The sequence below is a fragment of the Eubalaena glacialis genome, chromosome 18, assembly GCF_028564815.1.
Source record: "Eubalaena glacialis isolate mEubGla1 chromosome 18, mEubGla1.1.hap2.+ XY, whole genome shotgun sequence".
NCBI classification, from domain to species: domain Eukaryota; kingdom Metazoa; phylum Chordata; class Mammalia; order Artiodactyla; family Balaenidae; genus Eubalaena; species Eubalaena glacialis.
Genome location: NC_083733.1, coordinates 51,456,905 through 51,474,186, shown reverse-complemented (window position 1 = coordinate 51,474,186; position 17,282 = coordinate 51,456,905). Strand labels below are relative to the sequence as shown.

The 17,282-nt window shown below is 52.9% G+C and overlaps 1 protein-coding gene across 2 annotated transcripts in view; it reads left to right on the top strand.

Annotated features, from left to right (window-relative positions):
• PEPD (peptidase D) overlaps positions 1-17,282 on the top strand; it is a 114,941-nt gene that overhangs the window by 39,038 nt on the left and 58,621 nt on the right. For both annotated transcript variants that reach the window (XM_061173285.1, XM_061173284.1), the window contains exons 8-9: positions 5,919-5,994; positions 6,911-6,957. In XM_061173285.1, the coding sequence (XP_061029268.1) occupies positions 5,919-5,994; positions 6,911-6,957 (123 nt within the window). The remainder of the gene's footprint in view (positions 1-5,918; positions 5,995-6,910; positions 6,958-17,282) is intronic.

Below are 17,282 nucleotides of genomic sequence, written 5' to 3'. Positions count from 1 at the left end.
GAAAAGCAAGCATGTCAGCCATTGCCATGCGCCTTCTCGGGTTTTGAGTGAGGCCGTGTTAACTTGAGTCGGTGTCATGCCAGTGTTAGAGCTGTTAATTACACGGAGCGGAGGTGGCCTGTGTGTATTCATCAGGCAGCGGGGTAAGCTGTCTATTTCTATTCCCCTGCCTTTCTGTGCACGGGAGACGGTGAGGGGTGGATGGTTTGGGGCAGACACGTACCAGGATCCTGCATCCTGGGTAATGTGTCCCAAATTAGAAAAGGTACGTAGATGATGACTTAGATTCTTGGTGTGTCTATGAAAAGTATTCCAGTAGGCTTGCTGTCTTTGTCTCCCGGTGAATAGGCATTTAACCCTAAGTCAAGGAGAAAGCTAAGTGGAAAGTGGAGACCTGAGAGTAGGGGGGAGAACCTGACTTACTGTGCACTGGGAGGCTGGACACAGGAGGTGGGAGCATTCAGGCCCTGGTCCCAGCTCTCCCTGCACGTGGGTCGCGACTGCCTGGCCCCGGTCAGGTCTCAGGCACACTCAGCTCACCACGGGCTGAACCACCGTTTTCTTCCTGGCTCTGGTTTCTCTGAGAGGACTTATGGATTGAGCTTCCTGAGGATATGTAATTCCAACCAGCTCTTTCCTTTCTGTCCCTCCTGTTGTTCTGGGATTTTACCCTTTGAATCCCTGGGTCACAGGGTAGGGAAGGAATGGCCGTGGGGGTCATGCGGTATGGAATTCCCGCACTCCTCTCCCGCAGAAGCCCCTGCACATTCATCTGCGGGAGAGATGGAATTCCTGTCCCTTCAAGTAGGTTTTGTGCAACGCTGTGGCACTTTGATGCTTAGAGACTGATTTTGGAAATACTTCATCCTGTCTTGCTACTATTTTAATCAGTGGAGCATTCAGACCTCACTTAATTGATGTCTTAATCCTGCATTTAATGCCCAGAGGCAGTTTTGTGACCTGTGAGTATTTAAGGAAAAAAAAGATTGCACGAATGAATCTCAGCTTGGTCCAGTTTTTGTCATTTTGGGCCAGTAGCAGGGGACTCTGTGCCTTCACCCCCGCCACCCTGCCTGTGGTGCTGCCTTTCCCCTCGAGCAGCCCCCTTGATGTGGTGATGCTCACAGGCCTGGCCACGAGCTGGGGACCCTGCCTGAGTGCCTTCATCTCCTGCACACGTCAGGCACCTCCTCTTGCTGCCGGAAGAGCCTGAGTTGCCTTCTGCCCAGATGTCTTTTTTTTTTTTTTTTTAAATTAATTAATTAATTAATTTTTACTTTTGGCTGTTTTGGATCTTTGTTGCTGTGCACGGGCTTTCTCTAGTTGCGGCGAGCGGGAGCTACTCTTCGTTGCAGTGTGCGGGCTTTTCATTGCGGTGGCTTCTCTTGTTGCGGAACACGGGCTCTAGGCGCGCGGGCTTCAGTAGTTGTGGCACGTGGGCTCAGTAGTTGTGGTTCGCGGGCTCTAGAGCACAGGCTCAGTAGTTGTGGCGCACGGGCTTAGCTGCTTCCCGGACCAGGGCTCGAACCCGTGTCCCCTGCATTGGCAGGCGGATTCTTAACCACTGCACCACCAGGGAAGTCCTGCGCAGATGTCTTAAGTGGCATCAGTGCTGTCCTGTCCTGAGCCTTGGTCCTCTGATGCTTCCTGGAGGAGGTGACCTTCGTCCTCCCCTGGGGCTAGAAGCCTTGCAGATGATATTTCTAACCACCACCCCACATGTCCTTGGGCTGGACAAGGCGGGGGCTGAGTGTGACACTCAGAATCCCTCACTCCAAGGCGGCTGGGCCTACAGAGACTGAACCCCAGTAGAATCCCCTTACCTTGCCTTTTTGTGCTCGGAAGTAAAGGAAATAGCCTCCTCAAATTCAGGGCAGTGAAGTCTTCCTGCAGATGAGGAGAAACTGTGCAGAATGCTGGAAAGTCTTACTGTTTTCTGCCGTGATCTTAAAAACGGTTTCTGGTGCTTGTGTTGTGGAGATAACGGGGCCAGGCGGGGACGCCTGGCACCAGGGCGAGACTTCAGCCCCAGAGTGCCCTGTGGACAGTTGGGTGAGCCGGCACACAGCAACCTTTACTTTCAGGGCCCTTAAAGCTTGGATTCAACTGGGCCAGGCCAGTGCTCAGCCAGGCCAGCTTCACTGGAACTGCCTTTGCCCTGGTTCAGTTTGCTTTTTTTTAACGTGACTAAAAAAATAAGTCCTGAGGCAACCAGCTAGAGGCCTAGTTTGTCATCTTCCCCAAAGTGAAATTAGAAAAGAAAGCAGGACTCTGGGCCTCGATGGCTCAACATGCTTATCATCTCTGATAGGCAGGGAGCATGGTCTGGGCTCCAAGAATCCTCTCTCCTTGGGCTGATGGAGTCTTTTTCCCGGCTCTTTTCAAGACTGAGGGTGCCTACGGGGCAGGGAGGAGGTGAGCGGAGAGCCTGTGAAGTGGGCCTCTGAGGCTGGGGCTGCCTCTTCCTGCTTCTGTGGCGGGGGGTGAGGCAGTGGTGGTGGGAGTTCGGACTGCTGAGGCCCAGGGAGGCTGTCCCCCACGCCCTGTGCTGCCCGGGGCCTGCCCGGCTGTGCGACATCCCACCACGACCTGGTGAACGGCCCAGGGAGGGCGGGGTGGAGGAGGCCTCCTTTTCTTTTTGAGATGAACCATTCTCTCTCCTGGTTGGAAGTAAGGTGTTTTCCAGCTTTGGTGCAATGCCCAGGTACTGTTACTAACCTGTAGTTACTGTGTGTCTGCTCTGGGCCAGGCACTATTCTAGCCCTGGGACCCTGCCCTCCAGGGCTATGGGCTTTTAGGGGGAGACTTAAATGAAAAGGAAATTACAAGCGTGATAGCTTACTGAGGATTCACATAGACTGCCCAGGGAATAGAGGGAGGGATTTAGCCTGGTAGGGGGCTGGAGGGAGCCCCTCCCCACTTTCTGAGAAAGGAGCTAGAGGATGAATGTGCAGGAGCTGGTTCCAGGCAGAGGAGTCCCTGTCGGGGGTGGGGGGGTAAGTGGTGGAGACAGGCAGGGTGTGGCCTAGAGAGCCTCCTGGTCGCTGGATAGAGTTTTAATTTCATCTGGACGACATCTAGAGGCTACTAAAGGTTTTAAGCCAGGGAAAGCCTGGTCAGATTTGCATTGCCCGAAGATCCACAGCTGTGGTCGGGGAGCAGACAGGCCTGGAGGCCAGAAGAGCCAGGAGAGGTTGTCCAGGCTGGAGAGAGTGGGGTCTGGACGGAGCGAAAGGGGAGGCGTGAGAGGTTGTGGAGGTGGAATTGCCGCCCTTGGTCGTAGGTTGGATGTGGGAGTGATGGACGGATGAGAGGGAGGTGCCCAGGTGTCTGCATTAAGCAGTGGGAGGTGGGGAGCTGTGGCTGGAGACGGAGCCTGCAGAAGGGTGGGAGTCTCTGTCCTGCTGAGCTGGAGGTGCCTGGGGGGGTCCTGCAGGTGGAACGCAGCTGAGAGGCCTGTGCCAGAGCTGGGGGTTTGGGAGCAGGTGCAGCGGCAAGGCTGGGGGGCAGGGACGGGAGGGCCCGTCAGAGATGGAGGAGGGGAAGCAGCCAAGCACATGCCAGCAGAGGCAGGCGTCACGGTGCCTCTTGCTCTTGGGAGGTCACGGAATGCCTCTGGGTTTGGCACCCTGGCGGTTGTTATCCCACATGTTGGTGAGGCGGTGCTGGCAGAGTGGCAGGGGCTGAAGGGAGAAGAGGGGAGGGGAGAGGGTTAGTGAGAAGATGGGGAGGAGGTTTGTAAAAGCTGCTCTCCCTCCTCTCCGGAGGCAAGGACTGTCAGGGTTTCCTTTCTGGAAGCGTGGCTGGGTGGTGGGGGGAAAGCTTGGCTGGAGGAGGAGGTGAGTGGTCATGGAGCTTCCAGTAGGAGCGGCAGGTGCACAGAGGCGGTTGGGGGCTGGGATCTGAGCCCATGTGTGTGTGTTGGGGGGCTGAGCGTCACTGACAAGAGGGCACCCCTTCCCTTGTAGGCAGGGAGAGAGGGGAGGATAGGGGTGGGGAAGGCTTGGGAGTTTGGAGAAGAGGTGAGAGTACGTCCACCTGCTGGCTTCTGTGTTCTCCAGGAAGTAGGGGATGAGTTCATTCATGTGACAAGGAGCCCTGGGAGGGCTCCGAGGTGGGGGAAGTTGAGAGGAGCCTGGACGCTCCCCCTGTGACTCCTGGCAGAGCTGGGGTGTGTGGAGGCAGGTGGCAGCTTGCTGTGCCGTCCGCCCAGCTGAGTGCTTTCCCCCTCAGCCCTCGTGTCCTGCACATACAGGCCTGGGCTTTGGTTCATCCCTTGCGGGCGTTTGGCCGAGCCTGTGTGGATCGAAGGGCACAAGTCCTAGGGGGTCTAAAGTGTTGGCTGGAGTGGTGGCTAGAGGGCTGGACCAGGGCTCTAGGCTGAAGAGAGAGGCAGGGGGTCAGAGGCGGTTGTAGCCTGTGCCTGGTTCCCACCTGTGTTGTCACTCTGGTCATCACCGCATCGGAGAATAGAGAGACCCGCTGCCAGCTCACAGATCCTCGGGCTGGGGCCAAGCAGGGCAGGAACGAAGCATCAGGGGCCGCTAGGTTATCTGTGAGTGGATTTGGACCACACCCTCCGGGGCACGGGAACCAGCTTTCTGTTCCCCCGGGTAGAGCTGCTCCCAGCGCCCCGAGGTGGAGCCGGAGAGCAAGCTTAGGCTTCAGGGTCTGCCCCTGAAAAAAGAAGGCAGGTTCATCTGGAGGAAGTCTCAGTGGGTTGGGGGTTTGTCTTTCCTGCATCCCCTGGAAGGTTTTACAGTCTTAGGAAGGTGTCCCTGTGCTGTACGATGCCTTCCTCCCTTCCCAGCGACAAATGGCTGGCTGTCCTACATGGGCGTCGTGGAGACAGCACAGGTCGGTAGCTGCCTCTGGTGGAGGTGGGAGCGCCTTCCCTGCCATCCTCAGCCGCCTCGGCGGTGGGCAGTGGCTGGACAAGGGGTGCGCTGTGGACGGAGGGGCAGGCGCTAATCTGCCATCATGACACTCCGCTTTGCTGATCTTGAGGGGGCTTGAGCGTGTTCCCTCTGTGAGAGGGAGAGGTGGCTCTGTGGGAGCTTTGGTGAAGGCAGGTCACCTTCATAAAGGGAGCAGGGTCAGCCATGAGGGATGCACTGAGGACTCCATGCGCTTAAGGGCTGGGCCCACTGCCACTTAAATGCCGTGAGCTGGAGGTGCTTATTTGAAATGGGTAGAAGTAGAAAAAGAATATTTATTTAGCTTCTCTACGGGAGGCTTACTTGGGGTTGAGATTGATTGCAAGGACCAGAAACCTAACCAATTTTGGGCAAATGAACATGAGCTTATTGTGAGGACCCCAGTACGCCCCTGGAGTCCAGCTGGCAGGAGGCACAGCTGAGCCTTGAAAGGACGGCAGGGTCTGTTGGTTGCACCGCCCCGTCCCCATTCCCAGCTTGACCCTATCTCACGCAGGGGGCCTGAGTCACATGGTTTTCCAAGGCTGCCTGGACGGGTGGGTGTGGCGGGAGGAAATGGGAGAACTCTTCAGCCATCTGGGCAGAGCCCTGGGAGTCAGCACACTCAAGATTCAGGTCCAACAGCCTTGCCATGTAGATTGTATCCCCATTTAATGGATGAGGAAACTGAGTCTCAGTGAGGCACCGTGTGTCTGGCTACAGAATCTGGGCTTCTGCCACCCACAGCGGCTTCCCGATCTTGTAACTGCAAACAGCCTGCACCCCTGAGGCTGGCGTTGGGTCGGGATGGGCCGTGCTTAGTGTGGCTCATCACTCCTGGGGCTTGGTGGCCCATCCTGCCCCCATCCTATGCCCAGGCAGCCCATCTGCAGCCCTGGGCTCCTTCCCAGGCTGTGCAGGGTGTGGAGGTTTCCCTGGAGGGGTCTGCCAGCTCCTGCTGGAAGTCGCTGACTTGCTGCTTCGTTTTTCTCCTTTCTGCAGCCGGGTCTTCAAGACAGACATGGAGCTGGAGGTTTTGCGCTACACCAATAAAATTTCCAGCGAGGCCCACCAGGAGGTAAGCTGGGTGCTGGCTCATTGGACCTGCCATTCTGGGTGGGCTGGGGAAGCAGCATTGCTCTGTGTGGGGCAAGACGGCGGTGTCGAGGTGGATGGTCTTGGGGGGGCGCTGGTCCCCAGCAGGCAGGAGGTGTCACTGCGGACCCGAGATACGGTGCTGGCTGTTTACTGTTCCCCAGTGGGGACAGGGCAGGGAGGGCCTGTCCTCACCTTAAGGTACCCACCCTCAGGGAACTTCCCAGCAAGAAGTCCCGACTTCCAGGACAGTAGAGCTTTCCCTCCTCTCATTCTGGCGGTCCCAGTTCCTTTTAAAGAATCTGTGGTCCTTAACCAAGATTCAAGCACGTTTATTACTATCATCCATTTTTTGAAAACACCCTCACCTGGTTCTTTCCCAAACCTTCCCACTTTACCTGAGGAGCAGGAGCAAATAAGGAAGTTTAGTTTTGGAAATGGGTCCGGGCCATTGGGATAGCCCAGTACCTGCTTACTGACATTTGCAGAGTTGTGTCAGGAGACAGATGGGGGTCATGGGGGGCAACACAATCTCTTCTCCGAGTTCATTTTCTCTGTGTTTTATAAGCAGGGAAACCTCTTAGGATAGTTGTCATAGGCTTCTGAGCATTAAGTATTCACCAAACATGTCTTGGCTAAATCTTCGCTTGCCTCCCAAGGTGTTTATCGACTTCTGAACAGAAGTGCTCCAGAGTGGTTTAAATAAACTGTATGACTTTGGAGCTTTAAAAAAGTTCTAATTTGTCACATTTCTGCACCACTGTGTGCACGTATCATTCTTTTTTTATTTTTATTTTTTAAAGAAGAGGTTCTTTTGAAAAAAATGCTATACATTATTTATAAGGCGGTGTTACTTATTTCCTTAATACAAATGTCTTTGCTTAATATCCATCCTCCAGGTAATGAAGGCTGTAAAAGTGGGAATGAAAGAATATGAGATGGAAAGGTAAGCTGCTGTGTTTCTCTGGGTAAAGATTAAACTGTAAAAAACAGTAATTTACGTTCGCTGAGCAAGTAACAGATGAGGCGCGGCAGCCTGGCGCACAGATTGAGTGGGGATTAGGAGTAGGGCTTCGGCGTCGTGGGCAAAGAGGATTTTTCTTCTGACTGTGGCCACTTCCCTGGCTCTTGGCAGACTGTTTGATGGTAATGGTCTTTGATTACTTTTCAGGGTGGTTTAGTGCCCCATCATTCCACTCTTGGACTTTGTTGCTGCAATTTGCAGGAAACTACCAAATAGCTGCTATTGTGACTCTGAAAGCGGCTAGTAAAACAGCTTGCCATTTTTATGTGTAAACACTGCCATTATGTCTGCTGTGCTTGGACGACTGGGTTGCGGGTTGGTTAAGTGGCTCATAAAGCGTTCTGGAGAGCTCCATCATCCTGAAGCTCCAGTTAGGCTGCAGGGAGCCTGTTGCCACCCGGGGCCTTCCCAGGGCTGCCCTGCTGTGCTGGGTGTGGCCTGGCCAGCTCCTCTGGCCAGCTCCTCAGCCCCGCTCCAGGACCCAGGGGTCAGTCAGCATGCTGCGGCCCACAGTGTGAAGGAGCCCTGGGGTCAGACCCAAACTGCCCCAGTGGCTCCCCTCCTGGCCACCTCCTGGGGCAGGAAGCCCCCATTCCCGAGTCTCTTACCAGTGACTGCACTGCGTGGGAGCCCCCGTGGGGAGATGACACTGAAGCTGCCGTTTCTCCCCCTGTGACATAATAGGAAATGCGTATTTGGTCTCTGCCCCTGGTTCCTGGCACGGAGCTTGTAAAACCTTTGAAATGCCCTGATAGAGAGGAGCATCTGTTGTTCTTTATAATAAGCCCCTTTCCACCGCACCTGAGTTTATGCTAATGAGGGACTCTCGGAGGCCCCGACCTCCTGGGAGAAGAGAGGGACTAGAGATGGAGATTGAGTTCTGACCAGTGATTTAATCAATCCTGTATCTAAGGAGGTAATGGCACTTCCATAAGCCCTAAACCGAAGGGTTTGGAAAGCGTCTAGGTTGGTGAACACGTGGAGGTGCTGGGAGGCTGGCATCCCTGGAGAGGGTTTGGAAGCTCCACGCCCCTCCCCCACACCTTGCCCTGTGCCTCTCTTCCACTTGGCTCTTCCTGAGTTGTATTCTTCCTAATAAAGTGATAATAGTAAGTAAAGCGCTCTCCTGAGTTCTGGGAGCCATTCTAGCAAATTATGAAACCCAAGGCTAGGTTTTGTGGGAACCCCTGATTTAACGCCGATGGGTCAGAGGTAAAGGAGGCCTGGACTTGTGATTGGTGCCTGAAGAGGGGGCAGTTTCGTGGGACTGAGCCCTTAACCTGTGGGGTCTGCACTAACTTTGGCAGTTAGTTAGTGTCAGAAGGTGTCCACAGAGAGGTGGAGAATTGCTTAGTGTGGAAAACCTACATATTTGCTATCAGAAGTGTTGTGAGTACGAAAAAGCATCTTACCTTGGACCCTCCACCCTGGGCTGCCCTCTCCTGCCTGGCCTTGTAAGAGCTTGGTGCTGCTGCCCCTTCCCCACCTCGCAGGGCCCATGTCCGCCCCAGGTACCCTCAGGGCCCGCTCTGCCTCCACACCTTAGCAGTGCACAGTGAGGGCGAGGTACAGACAGAGTCAGCAGTGGGCACTGTGGGCATTTACAATCACCATCACATGGCTTGGGGGTAGGCGGACACCTTAGCAGTGCAGAGTGAGGGCGAGGTACAGACAGAGTCAGCAGTGGGCACCGTGGGCATTTACAATCACCATAATGCGGCTTGGGGGTAGGCGGGCACCTTAGTGCAGAGTGAGGGCGAGGTACAGACAGAGTCGGCAGTGGGCACCGTGGGCATTTACAATCACCATCACGTGGCTTGGGGGTAGGCGGGCACCTTAGTGCAGAGTGAGGGCGAGGTACAGAGTCGGCAGTGGGCACCGTGGGCATTTACAATCACCATCACGTGGCTTGGGGGTAGGCGGCTTTTTTCAAAGTCTAATAACCCTTAAAGGAGTCCTGAACAGGGAGCCTCTATATTTCTCTCCCCTTACCCTGGGAGGTAAGAGGTTAACATGGCCTCGGAGGCCCCGCTGCTGTGCCTTCCCAGGAGGGGCATGGAACAAGTGAGTCATCAAGGACCCGGCTCTGTCAGGCCAACCCAAGGAGGACGGGGAAGGGGCGGAGCCATCTAGCTCTTGCCTCCGTGCTCTGGGATTCCCAGGGTCCTTGCCCCAGCCCCGCCCCCACCCCCGACCTGGGACAGGAGGAGTTCTGTGGGGCTGCCAGGGAGGTGGCATGGGCAGTGGGTCCCTCAGATTGGCACTGGCCCAGAAACCTGTTCCCAGCTGAATTGGCCCACAGTGACCCACAGCTGATGCTTCAAATAAAACAACCTAGAAATTGGAGCAGGACTCGCTTGCTCCAGTGTGGAGCCACGCTGACTGCTGCATTGTGCCCTAAACTGCGGGGAGTCCAGCTCTGAAGGTGGCTCCTGGGAGGGACCTGAGCCGTCCTCGGTGTCCCAGAGCCAGATCAACCTGGGTGTGAGTTCTGGGTCAGGGGCTGGTGACTCAGAATACCTAGAGGTCTTTTTTTTTCTTTTAATGACAAATTTCAAATACCCCCCACTCTCAAGTAGAAGAGTATAATGAACGTCGAAGTCCCCATCAGGGTTTTCTGTTTCGTTTTGTTTTACTGGAGTATTTAAAGTCAAACCCCAGACATTGTGTCATTTTACCTGTAAATACGTCAGCGGGTGTCTCAGTGGATGACGGTATTGTTTTCCTTTTCATGTAACCACTGTGTCATGATCACACCTAAGTAAGTTAACAATAATCCTTAATGTTATAAATGTCTAGTTCATGTTGTCTAAAACTATCTTTTTAGAACTGGTTTGTATGAGTTGGGATTCAGGGTCTACACGTTGCGGTTGGCTGTTGTTTGAAGGAGACCCTCTTGTTGAGCTGAGCTCCGAGGAGATCTTACATTTGTCTACAAAGGGGGCTCAGCCTCCCGCTCCACACTGCATCCCAGATTGGTCCCACTGCTGCCTCCTCTGTGGACCAGGGACGGCCCTCGGAGAAATGATCCTGAGGCTCAGGGCCCGAAGCAGCCACCCTGAGGGTGCTCAGTGGCATTAATCCAGCTCAACGTGCCAGGTGTGTGCCCTGTTGTGCACCTACTATGCGTCATGCCCACCCTGCGGCTGGCCGTAGGGGGTACAGGGAGGAAGCAGTGGCTGCCCTCGCACCCTCAGCCTGGCAGGGGGGCCATCTGATCTCTGGGTCCCTGAGGCCTGAGAGCAGGGGGGTTCCTGGGGTGGAGTGTGGGGAGGGGTTTTAAAAGCTGAGGCAGAGATGATGAGGACAAGAGACAGAGTCTGTTCCCGAAGGGCAGGTAGGAGGGGTGACCCTGGGAGGCAGATGGTGTCACCCCCTGGAGACAGTGGGAAGATGGTTCTCCCGGGACATTGGGGTGTCCCTGGCCAGATTTGAGGAGGGCACCACCCACTGCCAGTGTCAGCCTAAGCCCGGGTGCGTCTGCCGTGGTGAGGGGGCCGATGTCGCTTTCTCTGTCCCCACAGGCACGTCACTGCCCAGGTAGCCTGGGATGCTCTTTTGTGGCCTGTGTCCTTGGAGTCTGGGAACTTTCTCTCGGAGGCCCCATCTCGTTAATCTGCAGTGTCTACCCCGCAGTTGGTATCAGGAAATACGTGTGGGCGGGTTAGATGGATGGGCAGGAGAGAGAAGAAAATGTCCTGAACTACTTTTTCCTGTCTTCTCTGCCGCTGTGAACTTCAGCATTCTTCTCTTAACCAAGTGGGAGTATGAGATCGCGTGTAAAGCAGGTGGGGGCTCCCCAGGAGGTGTGGCCTCCTTAACACAGGCTGGACCGTTGCCCAGGAAGGTCCAGGGCAGCGACTCTCGGGCAGGCCACCGACCCCTGGCTTAGAAGAGCATCCCTAGAACCTTCTGGACGTTCTGCTGAGAGCATGGCCAGCTCCAGCCCCACGGAGGGACACAGGGCAAGAAGGGCAGGGACTCCTGGGGGTGGGGGTTGGGGGGAGATTGGGGCTGATTTTCTGGAAGGCGGGCATACCACCGGCACAACGGCGCTCAGACTCAGACAAGGGCCGCTGGCCAGGAGACCCAGTTCTAAGCCTCATCTTTTTGTTTTATCATCAAAGGTTTGTCATAAAATCTGGAAGGCATGTGAGAAACAAGGAAGCCAGCTGGTGGTATTTATTAAGACTCCTCCTCTGTGCTGTGCCTGCACGCAGGGTTCCAGGGAAAATGAAAATCAGTTTCTGCAATTGAGGTGTGGTAAATTGTGTTAAACCAATAAGACGTTAATGTTTGGGTAAATCAGGTGCTAATGGCATCTGACTGCAGGCCCAACCAGGCATGCATTTTACCTCCTCGTGTTACTTAATGTTAGTGGCGTCACCGGCTTGTAGCCGGCTGGCATGGGGCTGGCAGCTGAATCAATTACCGGCAAACACTAATTTAGAGCATGCTCAATTGGCTGTGTACATTTGCCACAAGGAGATTAATAACTTGATGTTTTTGACAGTCTGGGACCTTAATTGAAATAACGCTCTCTTTCTCTCCAAGCTGTGAACGGGGCATTTCGGGCCCTTTCCCGGCAGCTCCCGTGGGGGGTGTGGGAGTCATTTAACAGGCAGAGGGGTCTGTGAGGTGTACTAGGGGACAACACGGCGTTGTCCTCCTTCCCCAGCTGGCGTCCTTCTTGGCGAACAACCGGACCCTATCTGGAGACCCCTGACAAGGCCTGGGTTTCCCTGTGCTCCGTCACAGGCATCAGCCCACAATAAGAGTCTCCTGTTTTCTTTGTCATTTTTTTTTTTAACATCTTTATTGGAGTATAATTGCTTTACGTGGTGTGTTAGTTTCTGCTGTATAACAAAGTGACTCAGCTATACATATACACATATCCCCATATCCCCTCCCTCTTGCGTCTCCCTCCCAGCCTCCCTATCCCACCCCTTTAGGTGGTCACAAAGCACCGAGCTGATCTCGCTGTGCTATGCGGCTGCTTCCCACTAGCTATGGATTTTACATTTGGTAGTGTGTATATGTCCATGCCACTCTCTCACTTCTTTCAGTCATTTGTTAATGTTGAACTGCACGGCTGGGCTACTCCGTGCTCAGAGTCGCCTTGCTTTTTGCTCCCCTTTGTCCAGATGGAGCAAGTCAGGAATCTGTGTGTTCAGTGTGCCCACTGGGCCCGGATTGGGGGCGGGGAGACAGGGCCAGGCCTGAGGGTCTTCTCCCCAGGGCTGGAGGGTGGGGGTCTCCCCCCTACAGACAACCCCCCACTACTCACACCACATACCACACACACCCTCCACCACACACACACCACACACACAAACACACACACCCCACCACACACCACACACACACACACACCACACACATACACTCCAAAACACACACACCACACACACTGCCCACCACTCATACCACACCACACACACACACACACACCCCCCACCACACACCACACAGACACACACCCCACCACACACCACACACACACACCACACACATACACTCCCCACCACTCATACCACATACCACACACACACACACACACACACCACCACACACCACACACATACACTCCAAAACACACACACACACTGCTTACCACTCATACCACACCACACACACACACACCACCACACACCACACACACACTCCACACCACCCATACCACACACTCACACACACACACACTCCAAAACAACACACACACACTCCAAAACAACACACACACACAACCACACACATACACTCCAAAACACACACACACTCCCACCACTCATACCACATACCACACACACACACTCCAAAACACACACACACACAGCCACACACATACACTCCAAAACACACACACACACACACTCCCCACCACTCATACCACACACCACACACACAGAAGCACACACTCCCCATCACTCATACCACACACACACACACACACACCACACGCACACCCACCACACACCAGACATACTCCCCACCATTCACACCACATACCACACGCACACGTCCCACATCACATACACATACCACACACCATACCACACACTCACACACAGATTCCATCCAAGCCATGTGGTGCTGGATCAGTGGCTTGATCGGTGGTTGATCTTTCAGATTATCAACCCAGGGAGCAGGCTGCAAAATCCTTGCTGTGTTCTTGTTAAAAAAGGCCTGTTTTTTTGTTTTTCCTGAGGATTAGAAAATTTAACTGTAGTGAGGGTAATTGGAAGGTGGGAGAGTTTACAGGAAACCCTGCACCGCTACTAACCTGTGGTGATTGTGTCTGCAGAGAGCATAGGCAGGTGTGTCAGACCTTTTCTGTCTCTCCCGCCCAGGCCTCCGCAGCACAGTTACCCCCTGCGCCCACCCCTCACTCTTTGCAGTGCCACCCCACCCCCTTCTCGTCTGGACCAGCTTCTCTGTCAGATCTGCAGGAGCTGCATCTCCTGCTCTCAGGTTAGCATCCTCTTCTTTCTCTGCCCATCCCTTCTGGTGCACTGTCACCCCTGCGGGGCCATCTCTTAGACGCCTGGGCCTGCGTGGCCCTCCTCTCGCTCTGGGTCTCTCTCTGCCTGGCATGCTGGATGTGGTGGTCAGACATGGCCCTGTATATCTCTGAGCACCCCCATGGGTCATGCTGGGATCCAGGTTTCATTGGCGATGGACAGCACCAAGAGGCCCTTATTACTTCCTGCTTTCCTGGAGGTCCTGGAGATGTTCCCTGGAGTAGTCCCAACGTAATCTGGTCTCAACCTAGGCAAGCTTGGGCCTCACGGAGACTGCCCTCAGTTTATCTACCTCAGGAAGGTGCTAGATTTTGCCTGGGGCCTTTGCGGCAGGTCTGGGTCCAGGCAACCACTGAGACCAGAGCCCCTGGGTAAGAACAGCTGTGATGGGCCCTCCTCCGTGGGCCTGGTCACTGTCTGGGCGGTGAGTGCCCTGCACCCTCCACAGCAGACATGTCACTCACTCTCGTTGGCCACTTTGAGGGATTAGGCTGCGGCCTGGCCTGCTGAGACCCCCAGGTCTGGGTGTGGCCCAGCCGGCTCTTTGCCTTGCGTTGCGTGGCTGGTGCGGCTTTCCTGCCAGCACTTCCTCGGCGGTTGCAGATGAGCCACACACAGCCCACCACGAAAGGGTCAGGAAACCCCCATCTGTTTGGTGCGCCCCTCAGGAAGGCAGCCCATGAGTCCTGCACCCCGCCGCACCTCGGCGTATTTGAGCCGAGCCCTTTCTGACAGAAGAGTCAGGGCCATCTTGGGTGGAGAATTCCTGGGGTTTTGAGCAGGCTTTACCTCATCCTGGGCCCCCCGATACCAGGCAGGGCAGGTCCTGTGTGCCCACCCAGCCTGCTCTGTCTGCAGACCTGACATCAGAGAGGAGAACCCAGAGGCTCTGCCGAGCCCAGTGTCTGGGAGCGTAGCTGGGTCTTAGGGGTCGTGGGGATCTGTGGCTTAAAGCCTGGATAGCTCATCTTGCTTAAAAAGTAACTGAGAAATGGGCACATTTAGGACATAAACTAGCATGATATCCAGCCAGAAAGCTGGGCAAAGAACCAGAGGGAAGGACTTCCTGCAAATGTGCACCCTGGTTGATGCAGCCCTAATTAGAGCTTCTGGGGGCAAAGCCAACAGAAGTCGGCATTTTCTTTTCAGATGCCGGGGGAATTGCCCCTGGAGAACCCATTGGGTAACAGTGGTGCCAGCAGGCATCTTCATGGATTTGCCTCTAGTGTTTCACCATTGAACCTGGTGCTGTTGATTTTCAATAAATATTTATCATAAGTGTAAGGAAGTAGTGTCTTCTTCCTGGCTTACTAGGAGATTTTATCAGGAAAGGATGTTGAATTTTATCAGCCTTGTGTGTCTGTGTTTTAAGCAATTAATAAACTTTTGACTTTAGAACAGGTTTAGATCACAGAAAAGTTACAGGGATATTACAGACAGTTCTCTTTTTCCCCTATTGTTAATGTGATTGTGATACATTGTGACCACTCATGAACAGTGTTTTTTTTGTTTTTGTTTTGTTTTTTTGTGTCTGTGTTGGGTCTTTGTTGCTGCTTGCGGGCTTTCTCTAGTTGCGATGAGCAGGGGCTACTCTTCGTTGCGGTGTGCTGGCTTCTCATTGCGGCGGCTTCTCTTGTTGCAGAGCACAGGCTCTAGATGTGTGGGCTTCAGTAGTTGCAGCACACAGGCTTAGTAGTTGTGGCGCACTGGCTCTAGGGTGCGCGGGCTTCAGTAGTTGTGGCACATGGGCTTAGTTGCTCTGCGGCATGTGGGATCTTCCTGGACCAGGGATCGAACCCATGATCCCTGCATTGGCAGGCGGACTCCCAACCACTGCGCCACCAGGGAAGTCCATGAACAGTGTTGATATGTTATTATTATCAAAAGTCCATACTTTATTCCACTTTCCTTAGCTTTTACCTAATAACCTTTTTCTGTTCCAGGATCCCACATTACATTTCGGCTGCCCTGGGCTGTGGCCAGTTCTCTGACTTTCCTTGTTTTCAGTGACCTTAACAGTTTTGAGTGGTACTGGTCAGGTATTTTGTAGAACGTCCCTCGGTTTTAGTTTTTCTGATGTTTTTGTCATGGTTAGACTGGAGATATGTGTCATTGGGAGGAGGACCCCAGAGGTAAAGTGCCACTTTTATATCTCATTGTTTCAAGGGTACATGTTAGTGAACTGACTTATCACTGATGTTGACCTTGATCACCTAACTGAGCTAGTATTTGTCAAGTTTCTCCACTGTAAACGTACTTGTTTTCCCCCTTTCCATACTGTATTTTTCAGAAGGCAGAATACACAGCCCACACTTAAGAAGTGGGGAGTTATACTGTCTCCTTGAGTGGGGAATTATCTACATACACTATTTGTAATTCTTCTGTACGGAAGATTTGTCTCTTGTCTCCTGTTTATTTATTCAATCGTTTATTTACTTATATCTGTATGGACTCATAGATATATATTTTATACTTTGGGTTATAAACCAATATTATCAATACATTATTTTGTTGCTTAAATTGTTCCAGCTTGGCCATTGGGGACTCTTTCATTTGGCTCCTGTGTTCCTCTGACACACTGCATAATTTTGCTTTTTGAACACTTTCTTAGTTTCTGGCACTGCAGGATGCTCCAGGCTCATCTTCTATATCCCTTGCTCCAGCCCTTGAATCAGCCATTTCTCTGAGGAGCCCTCGTTCCTTTTATTGGATCATGGTATCAGATACCAAGATTGGGTGCTGGGTGTTCCTTAGATTAATTTTATGACTAGACTTCCTGGTGCAGAGCCAGCCAGGCATCCCCGGCACACCCTACCTTGTTGTGGTGGATTACTATTTTAATAAGCTGCAGGATTGAAATGGGGAGGCAGTCCACGTTAGAGGTTAGGGCACGGTCTCTAGAGACTGGTGTCCTGGGTTTGGGTCCCAGTTGCGCCACTTACTGTGCCTCAGTTTCCTCATCTGGAAGAAAGGATAATAATAGCACTTCATAGGATAGTTGGGAGGATTTGGTGAATTAATATATGTATAGTATATAGAACAGTATATCTAGTAAGCATCATAATGATTGTTTTCTGTATTTATTTATTTAACATCTTTATTGGAGTATACTTGCTTTACAATGGTGTGTTAGTTTCTACTTTATAACAAAGTGAATCAGCTATACATATACATATATCCCCGTATCTCTTCCCTCTTGCGTCTCCCTCCCACCCTCCCTATCCCACCCCTCTAGGTGGTCACAAAGCACCGAGCTGATCTCCCTGTGCTATACAGCTGCTTTCCACGAGCTATCTATTTTACATTTGGTAGTGCATATATGTCCATGCCACTCTCTCACTTTGTCCCAGCTTACCCTTCCCCCTCCCCGTATCCTCAAGTCCATTCTCTAGTAGGTCTGCATCTTTATTCCCGTATTGCCCCTAGCTTCTTCTGACCACTTTTTTTTCTTTTTCTTTTTTTTTTTTAGATTCCATATATATGTGTTAGCATATGGTATTTGTTTTTCTCTTTCTGACTTACTTCACTCTGTATGACAGTCTCTAGGTCCATCCACCTCACTACAAATAACTCAGTTTCGTTCCTTTTTATGGCTGAGTAATATTTCATTGTATATATGTGCCACATCTTCTTTATCCATTCATCTGTCGATGGACACTTAGGTTGCTTCCACGTCCTGGCTATTGTAAATAGAGCTGCAATGAACATTTTGGTACATGACTCTTT